The sequence below is a fragment of the Gadus morhua genome, chromosome 9 (assembly GCF_902167405.1).
Source record: "Gadus morhua chromosome 9, gadMor3.0, whole genome shotgun sequence".
Lineage (NCBI taxonomy): Eukaryota > Metazoa > Chordata > Actinopteri > Gadiformes > Gadidae > Gadus > Gadus morhua.
This window is the reverse complement of record NC_044056.1, coordinates 2,718,423-2,728,422: the sequence shown is the minus strand read 5'-3', so window position 1 is coordinate 2,728,422 and position 10,000 is coordinate 2,718,423. Positions and strand designations below refer to the sequence as shown.

Below are 10,000 nucleotides of genomic sequence, written 5' to 3'. Positions count from 1 at the left end.
AATGATGATGTTAATAATTTTCAATTCTTAAGCTCTGACTTCCTGGTGCTCTTTCATTCCCGCCCGTGGCATTCAAGTCAATATAGTCAGCTGTCAAATAACAGCCTTGGTGAATTTGACCCATTTAGGCCCACACAAATTACAGAGCTTTTTTTTTTTTATCCAACTTCATTTGAAGCCGAATGCTAATGCAACTCAGAATATGAAACCGGTCATCAATGCTGGGTGCAAATCGCAGGGTGATACATAAAATGATAGCCTTCAAGGGGTGAAAGAATACACACACGCACACACACACACACACACACACACACGCACACGCACACGCACACACCAACACATCGACAGATCATCGCCGATCTAAACGCCGTTCTACAGAGAGTGACTGAACCTAGAAATTAAGGACAGGTCTTCATATATGTCACCAGTCCACCATTCACCTCAAACACTAAAGAGGTAGAGGAGCTTATGAATGAGGGGGGGGGGACTTTAATGTTATCGGGTTGACCTATGTTAGGAAGAAAACATGTTACCTATGGTATGAAGAAAACATGTTACCTATGTCAGGAAGATAACATGTTACCTACGGTATGAAGATAACATGTCACCTATGTTAGGAAGAAAAAATGTTACCTATGGTATGAAGAAAACATGTTACCTATGGTATGAAGATAACATGTTACCTATGGTATGAAGATAACATGTTACCTACGGTATGAAGATAACATGTTACCTATGTTAGGAAGATAACATGTTACCTACGGTATGAAGAAAACATGTTACCTATGGTATGAAGATAACATGTTACCTATGGTAGGAAGATAACATGTTACCTACGGTATGAAGATAACATGTCACCTATGTTAGGAAGATAACATCTTACCTAGGAAGATAACATGTTACCTATGTTAGGAAGATAACATGTTACCTATGGTATGAAGATAACATGTTACCTATGTCAGGGAGATAAGATGTTACCTAGGGTAGGAAGATAACATCTTACCTAGGAAGATAACATCTTACCTAGGAAGATAACATGTTACCTATGGTAGGTAACATGATACCTATGGTAGGTAACATGTTACCCACGGTAGGAAGATAACATGTTACCTATGGTAGGTAACATGTTACCTAGGGTAGGAAGATAACATGTTACCTATGGTAGGTGACATGTTACCTATGGTGTGAAGATAACATGTTACCTATGGTATGAAGATAACATGTTACCCAGGGTAGGAAGATAACATGTCACCTATGGTATGAAGATAACATGTTACCTAGGGTATGAAGATAACATGTTACCTATGTCAGGGAGATAAGATGTTACCTAGGGTAGGAAGATAACATGTCACCTATGGTAGGTAACATGTTACCCAGGGTAGGAAGATAACATGTTACCTATGGTAGAAACACACGCACGTCTCACTACGCCGTTTACTAAACCTACTGCTTCTCGCCGATTTCACATTCTAGTTTCTGATTCGCCGATGAATGAATAGACGTCCTCCGCATCGCGCACCCCCCCCCCCCCCCCCCCCCCCCCACAGCCCGACCCCCCCAGGCCGTCAGACTGGTCCAACATGGCTGTCCATGAAGGGGAGAATGGTTACGCTGGGATTGAGACCAGTGGCCTGTTCTGGTTTATAATTCAGCACCAAGGAGAGCTCCCTGCTAAGTGAGGCCTGAGCCAGACCTCATTACCAGACCATGAATAATGGATTCAAATGTACTCGACTATAGGGGGGGTGGGGGGGGGGGTATCACATCCTCTATAGTTTGATTACAATACCACCAGCTGGGGTATTGTACCCCACCTACAGTGTGGCTAGGTTTAATTGAAATGCATCTTATTCAGTGGCCGACATACAACCGCATCAAACTGGTGGATGGGCTGGGAAGACAGCTTTCCACTGAGGCAGAACGCTGCACATGTAGGCCCACTCAGACCCCAGGAGGAGTTATTAGGTATTCCACCTCAAGACACACGCTCTCTTTTCATTACTCCCTTTCCTGTATTCTCTTTGTTCGCTCAAACCCTTAGTTCTGCCCCACCTGCTGCTGGTGTTGTGTGTCTCTGTTCCTGTGTGCGTGTTGTGTTGTTATATTATTTGTGTGTTTGTGTGTGTGTGTGTGTGGTGGTCTTTGAAGTGTCTGTCATATGGCTGCACAGCTGTGTGCCACAGTGATCACAAAGACCTGTCCAGATGTGATGGCCAGCTGCATGGGTTCCTGAGTGTTTTTGTTTGCACTAAATGTGCACAAGTGCTGCTCCTCTCCGGACAGTGTGTGTAATTCTATTTTACTTATGAGTGCATAGTTAATATATAATCAAAGCAGATTCAATAACCAAGTATCATCCTATTTTTCATTACCTTTGTGTGTGTGTGTGTGTGTGTGTGTGTGTGTGTGTGTGTGTGTGTGTGTGTGTGTGTGTCTGTGTGTGTGTGTGTGTGTGTGTGTGTGTGTGTCTGTGTGTGTGTGTGTGTGTGTGTGTGTGCGCGTGGATGCATGTGTGTGAGCGTGCGTGCGCATGCATCGCGTTGCCACAGGTGCAAAGGAAAACAGGAAATTAAATCCAACGAAGGAAAACAGGGGTTGTAGTCCTTATATGGGCATGCAGCTTGTGTTGTGTGGACTACAGAATGAATCAGAGTGCTGTTACATCACAAACGGGCACAGGCGCACTGCGCTCCCAGCACTATTGTAATGCACACTTCACTTTGTATACCAATGTGTGTGTGTGTGTGTTTGTTGGGGGGGGGGGGGGGGGGGGGGGGGGGGGTAGAAAACAGACGCACACAGATGCCCTACTTTCTGGCGAGGCAATGCTGCGTACAGTACAGTCCATTACTGTAACACGGGGGGTAATGATGTCGATGAATCGGGATACGAACAGCATCAGTGAATGAATCAAACAATGTAAACCGCTAATGCTGTTTGCTGTTATACCAGCTCACAAATCTGCTGTGTAATCAACAGCTGACGGGGTAGGATGATGGAATAGGGAACAGTTGATTTATACACAGTGTTCGTTGTGTGTAGTATTGTTATTTATGACAGCCATGATGGCACCTATTCATTCAACACTTTGTTCAAGACGCGGAGTTCATCTTAGTTAATTGACATGTTTTGTCATGTGCTTCTTTGTCCCAAGCACTGTAATCTGGCGCAGGGAGATGTCAGGACCACAAATGAAGCATGACATGTACAACTGTATCTATTACAGTGAGGAGATATAGTAGGACTTCGCTTAAGGTTACAGCCTCTAAAGTCAAGTAGAGGCGAAGCTTGTGTGTTCTCTTTGGCATCAATTCAAGAAAGAGGGAACAAGGTGATATTATTTTGATATACCTTTGAGGCAAAGTTAGATGTTATGCAAGGATTATTATTAGAATTTGTTTGTGTTGAGCCTTAATGACTCGTCATGGCAAGGCATGCAGCGCATCCTACAGAATGTAGAAGTTGACAAGATGGATTTGATTGGCAGGAGGTCACAAGCTTAATCATAAATTTTAGTTTTTGTCAGCTGATTTATTGCTGGAGTGAAAACAACATTTGTCCTAGAGAGAGAGAGAGAGAGAGAGAGTTCCTGGCCTAAATGTGTCTCTCTGTTGACTAGGCTAAGGTAGAGCTGGAAGAATGATGACGTGTACAGAAAGCCGTAGTTACCGAGTTATAACTTAATTTCAGATAATTCTTCATATCGTGTGTTTGTTGGTGTCTGCCTGTGAGTCTTGTGCTCTAGGCGTAGTCTACAGGAAGCAGTGATTATCATTATCATTATTATTATCAGAATCCCTAGTGGAGCCAACGTCACAGTTTAGACCGCCGCTTCCACAGCGAGCCGTGAATGAAGTCTAACGAGAAGAACCAATTTAACGTTTCCAAAGGCAAGATAAACAGCCTTTCAGACACTAATTGGGGTTCAGCAAACTTGGTTAAGGTGGAGGAGGCAGACGTAACCAGAACCACACAAAATAACTTCCTCTTCGTCTTTCAGATGTGATTGCGCATAGCAGATCACTGACTCGTTAAAATCGGCTGATCCTCACTTGTTGGCTGTTTTTGAGGATGGTTGGCCAGGAACCATGTTGACAATTACTGCGGTTTATTCTGTTCGGACATTGAATCCACATTATTTAGTCAGCATGTAAGCAGAGCTGTATTCAGAGGCTCTGTAGGAGACGGATCCATGTGAAATACACTGTATGTACTTACATATTATGCACTGTGTAATACTGCTAAATGACCTAATGTATTTGTAGATTTGTATATGGCTGTACTGTACTGTCAGTCATCGATATCATCTGTGATGACTCAATATGAAACCAAACAACTCCCAGCTCTCCTCCTTTGCCTTTCGAACCTCCGTCCTACACACAGGAAGTAACTTATTCCTCCTCCTCCCCTCCTCCTCCCCCCCTCCCCCTCCCCTCCCTCCTCCTCCTCCCCCTCTCCCTCCTCCCTCCTCCTCTCCCTCCTCCCTCCTCCTCTCCCACCTCCCTCTCTCCCCTCCTCCTCCCCTCTCCCTCCTCCCTCCTCCTCTCCCTCCTCCCTCTCTCCCCTCCTCCCTCTCTCCCCTCCTCCTCCCCCCTCCCCCTCCCCCTCCCCCTCCCCCTCCCCTTCCTCCTCTTCCTCTCCCTTCTCCCCCCCTCTTCCTCCTCCTCTCCCTCCTCCCCCTCTCCTCCCCCCCCTCCTCCCCCTCTCCCTCCTCCTCCCCCCCTTCCTCCTCCTCTCCCTCCTCCTCCCCCTCCTCCCTCCTCCTCCTCTCCCTTCTCCTCCTCCTCCTCCTCCTCCTCCTCCTCCTCCTCTCCCCTCCTCCCTCCTCCTCCTCCTCCTCCTCCCTCCTCCTCCTCCCTCCTCCTCCTCCTCCCTCCTCCTCCTCCTCCTCCTCCTCCTCCTCCTCCTCCTCCTCCCCCCTCCTCCTCCTCCCCCCCTCCTCCTCCTCCTCCTCCTCCCTCCTCCTCCTCCTCCCCCCTCCTCCCCCTCTCCCCCCTCTCCCTCCTCCTCCTCCCTCTCCCTCCCCCTCCTCCTCCTCCTCCCTCTCCCCCCCCTCTCCCCCCCCCCTCTCCCCATCCCCCCTCCCCCCCTCCCCAGGTACCTTCCAGGGCCAGTGGGTGGGCGGGATGCGCCACGGCTACGGCGTGCGTCAGAGCGTCCCGTACGGCATGGCGGCCGTCATCCGCTCTCCGCTGCGGACCTCCATAAACTCCCTGCGCTCCGGCTCGGAGCACAGCAACGGCACCGCCCTCCTGGACCGGGGCGGCGGCGAGGGGAGGGGCCCCGGCCCGGCGGGGGCCCTCCCCTCGCCGTCGGCCGGCCCCCCCCTGGGCGGCTGCGGCGGCGGCGGCGGCGGCGGCGGCGGCGGCGGCGGGCCGGGGACGCTGACCACCAGCGTGTCGCTGTGCAGCTCGGGCAGCGGGGGCAGCAGCCCCGCCGTGGCGCGGGGGGGCTTCGTGCTCACGGCGCACAGCGAGGCCGAGCTGATGCGGGGCAAGAGGAAGGGGGGGCTGTTCCGGCGCTCCATCCTGTCGGGGCTGAAGCTCCGCAAGTCGGAGTCCCGCAGCTCGCTGGCCTCGCAGCGCTCCAAGCAGAGCTCCTTCCGGAGCGAGGCGGGCATGAGCACCGTGTCGTCCGCCGCCTCCGACGTCAACTCCACCATCAGGTAACAGGGGGGGGGGGGGCAATACCAACAGGGGGGGGGGCAATACCAACAGGGGGGGGGCAATACCAACAGGGGGGGGGGGGCAATACCATCAGGGGGGGGGGCAATACCAACAGGGGGGGGGGCAATACCAACAGGGGGGGGGGGCAATACCAACAGGGGGGGGGCAATACCATCAGGGGGGGGGGCAATACCATCAGGGGGGGGGCAATACCAACAGGGGGGGGGGGGGCAATACCAACAGGGGGGGGGCAATACCAACAGGGAGGGGGGGCAATACCATCAGGGGGGGGGGCAAAACCAACAGGGGGGGGGTAGTACAACAGGGAGGGGGGGCAATACCATCAGGGGGGGGGGGCAATACCAACAGGGGGGGGGGGGGGGGCAATACCAACAGGGGGGGGGGGGGGGGGGCAATACCAACAGGGGGGGGGGGGGCAATACCATCAGGTAACACCGGGGGGGGGGGGGGCAATACCATCAGGTACCACCGGGGGGGGGGGGCAATACCATCAGGTAACGCCCGTGAAACTGAGTGTGTATCGAGGGGAGAGTGGGTGGGACTTCCGGCCGTACGTCGGTTTGGCCTGCAGGGGGTTGAGGGGTGAGAGGGCGGGACTTCCGGCCGTACGTAGGTTTGGCCTGCAGGTGGTTGAGAGGTGAGAGGGCGGGACTTCCGGCCGTACGTCGGTTTGGCCTGCAGGGGGTTGAGGGGTGAGAGGGCGGGACTTCCGGCCGTACGTCGGTTTGGCCTGCAGGGGGTTGAGAGGTGAGAGGGCGGGACTTCTGATAGAGGGACATCCGCTTCTGTTCAGGATGTTGCCTTGTCAAATTATTCTTCACAAAACGTATTCTTGTCATTCTGCCCACTCCGGGGACACACAGCTCACAGGAAGGAAGTGAACGGCTTCGGTAGACCGCTGAAGCGGTACAAACCATGACCCTCTCCCACCCTGGGGAGGGGGACAGGGTAGTGTGGCAGCAGAGAGCTGACCCAGGAAGAGAGCAAGGCATTAGTGAGAGCCTTCCTGCTGCGGTTCTCCGGTTGTGCGTTGAATAATAACACAAAGCAGAAGGAAGAAGGTTTCAAGCAAAAGAAAAACCCAGAGATGACTTGGATCCGGGTTACCACGGATACCGATCTAAGAGTGTAGCTCAGCAGAGGAAGGGTAGCAGATCTTGGCGGGGGGGCGGGGGGGGGGATATCAGAGTAGTGCACCTAGCAGTAGATCCATACAGCTGGAGCTGGAGGTGGGTAAACGCACGGCATTAGCAGATGTGCGACGGGGTGGAGCACAGCCATTATTTAGCATAATTAAACACTCCTGCACTGCTTAAGAAGATGATTGGAGTGCTCTGCTGATTGGCCGCCAGCTGGCCATAGCGGAGCCGTGATTGGCTGCCTCTCAAAGTGGGACAGCCTGGGTCTGGGCGTCTTAGGGTTCACCAGGGACCTCAGAATACAGAAATAAATGATCAGCATCTACGATATGTATCGCGATTCTGTGTATTTCGTGATTTGGTAAAAAAAATGTCGATACGCAATTGAGATTTCTTGTGTGCGATTTCGGACCGTAACGGTAGCGAGTTGCCCACCTGTTGTTGTTGTTAAAGAAAAGATCTGGCCACAGAAAAAGCTAAGTCAGCTGCTGAGTTGATAGTGTCTCGCCTTTAATAATGTAGTGTGTAGGAGGGATGCAGCAGTGAAATATAATTTTTTAAACTGTCCTCGTTTGTCAGGCAAAGCGAAGACAAACATTTGGACTCTGGGGATTGATCGATTGGAAACAAAAGGAATCGATCGATCAATCGAAAGGGTGTTAGCCATGCTAAGGGTGTTAGCCATGCTAAGGGTGTTTGCCATGCTAAGGGTGCTAGCCATGCTAAGGGTATTAGCCATGCTAAGGGTGTTAGCCATGCTAAGGGTGTTAGCCATGCTATTGGTGTTAGCCATGCTAAGGGTGTTAGCCATGCTAAGGGTGTTAGCCATGCTAAGGGTGTTTGCCATGCTAAGGGTGCTAGCCATGCTAAGGGTATTAGCCATGCTAAGGGTGTTAGCCATGCTAAGGGTGCTAGCCATGCTAAGGGTATTAGCCATGCTAAGGGTGTTAGCCATGCTATTGGTGTTAGCCATGCTAAGGGTGTTAGCCATGCTAAGGGTGTTAGCCATGCTAAGGGTGTGTGCCTTGTGCAACTGTATCTGACTGTTTATTGGAATCAGGCCACACCTCTCCAACGGCACCCTTGACCTCAGCCCTCTTGACCTCAGCCCTCTTGACCTCTTGACCTCTTGACCCCCAGCCTGGGCGACGGCGACGCGGAGCTGGCGGCGGGCGAGGACGACGTGGACGCCACGGTGACGGAGACGTACTGCGGCGAGTGGAAGAACGACAAGCGCACAGGGCTACGGCGTGAGCCGGCGCTCGGACGGCCTGCAGTACGAGGGCGAGTGGCTCGGCAACAAGCGCCACGGCTACGGCTGCACCGCCTTCCCCGACGGCACCAAGGAGGAGGGCAAGTACAAGCAGAACGTCCTGGTGAGCGGCAAGCGCAAGAACCTCATCCCGCTGCGCGCCAGCAAGATCCGGGAGAAGGTGGACCGCGGCGTGGAGGGCGCGCAGAAGGCCGGAGACATCGCCCGGCAGAAGGCCGAGATCGCCCTGTCCAGGTGAGGCCGCTGCCGGTTCCTCGCGTGGTTTGGTTTTAGCTTCTCTTATGGACGCTTTTATACAACGAGGTTTGGTCTAGTTAGGATTAAACACTCTCTTGCTCGCTCGTTCTGACTCTCTCTCTCAAAGTAGCCGGCTCAACTGAGCCTTAAACCAGTGTGTGTGTATGTGTGTGTGTGTGTGTGTGTGTGTGTGTGTGTGTGTGTGTGTGTGTGTGTGTGTGTGTGTCTGTGTGTGTGTGTGTGTGTGTGCGTGTGTGTGTGCGTGTGTGTGCGTGTGCTTTATAGTCATTAATCAGTATTTACCAATTAAAAAAAGAATTCCCTGACAGTGTTTCCCCCACTTCTGTGAAGTTCATGATGGGTGGGTCAAAGGTCATGTATGTATTGACTGTGGGTCCCCCATCAATGCCCTGTTCGTACGGCGGTGAGCCAGCTCTTTGGACCGAGTCCTCGGAGGCTCTGGAGCTCCCAGGCCCAATTCTATGACTCCAGCAAGAGCATTAATCTTGAGCATTGCTTAATTTGGCTCAGTCTTTCGTGTCATCCTCTGGTCGCCCTTTTGACAGTTACACTGAAGGATTTCAGACCAGGGTCATCGAGAATCATACTCTAATGGTGATCTAGCCTGTGCGTACCGAGAAGCCAGACTGACATGCACTGGATTGGAATAACGAGGATGAACTCCTCGTTCCGGTTTTTCGCTGGGAGATCCTCCTGTTAAATGAAACGGGGGTTATAATTAGCAACAGCATTGACTGCTTATTGGTTGATGACCTTAGAGTTGATCAATTATTTGTTGCATACCGAGAACATAGGCTTCCATTCGTATGTGTTGGTGGTTCACACACACACACACACACACACACACACACACACACACACACACACACACACACACACACACACACACACACACACACACACACACACGCACACACTGGTTTAAGACTCAGTTGACCCGGCTACTTTGGGAGAGCGAGAGGAACAATCGAGAGAGAGAGAGAGAGAGAGAGAGAGAGAGAGAGAGAGAGAGAGAGGGAGAGAGGGGAGAGGGGGAGAGAGAGGGAGAGAGAGAGAGAGAGAGAGAGAGAGAGAGAGAGAGGGAGAGAGGGGGAGAGGGGGAGAGGGGGAGAGGGGGAGAGAGAGGGAGAGAGGGGGAGGGGAGCCTTGAGTTTAAATCCACCTTTATTGATGCTGAGCAAAGCTTCTGATCTACTTGCTCATCAAAAAAAGAATCAGATCAATGACTTAAATGAAATAATGTATATTATAATATAGATACAAATCGTAGAGTAAGCATCCGAGAGAGAGAGAGTCAGAGACAGATAGACAGAGAGACAGATAGAGTGAGAGAGGTTATGAGATGGAGAGGACCCAATCGTGTAAGCAGAAAAAATGGATGTTGGAGATCGAGAGAAAAGAAAAGGTTGGAAATAAGTGGATTAGAGAGAGAGGGGAGGGAGAGAGAGAGGAGAGAGAGAGAGAGAGAGAGAGAGAGAGAGAGAGAGAGAGGGAGAGAGAGAGAGAGAGAGAGAGAGAGAGAGAGGAGGGAGGAGAGGAGAGAGAGAGAGGGAGAGAGGGAGAGAGAGAGAGAGAGAGAGAGAGAGAGAGAGAGAGAGAGAGAGAGAGAGAGAGAGAGAGAGAGAGAGAGAGAGAGGAGAGAG

At 51.8% G+C, this 10,000-nt stretch overlaps 2 protein-coding genes across 2 annotated transcripts in view; both read left to right on the top strand.

Annotated features, from left to right (window-relative positions):
* The window catches only part of jph3b (junctophilin 3b), a 13,275-nt gene extending 4,870 nt beyond the window's left edge, over positions 1 to 8,405 (top strand). Inside the window, 4 exon segments of the mRNA XM_030367088.1 lie at positions 5,098 to 5,293; positions 5,375 to 5,665; positions 7,967 to 8,066; positions 8,068 to 8,405. Of these exon segments, the coding sequence (XP_030222948.1) occupies positions 5,098 to 5,293; positions 5,375 to 5,665; positions 7,967 to 8,066; positions 8,068 to 8,337 (857 nt within the window). The 3' untranslated portion in view covers positions 8,338 to 8,405.
* A 1,294-nt stretch (positions 8,406 to 9,699) lies between these two features.
* zcchc14 (zinc finger, CCHC domain containing 14) overlaps positions 9,700 to 10,000 on the top strand; it is a 21,904-nt gene continuing 21,603 nt past the window's right edge. Inside the window, 1 exon segment of the mRNA XM_030366030.1 lies at positions 9,700 to 9,762. Coding sequence (XP_030221890.1) covers positions 9,700 to 9,762 — 63 coding nt within the window.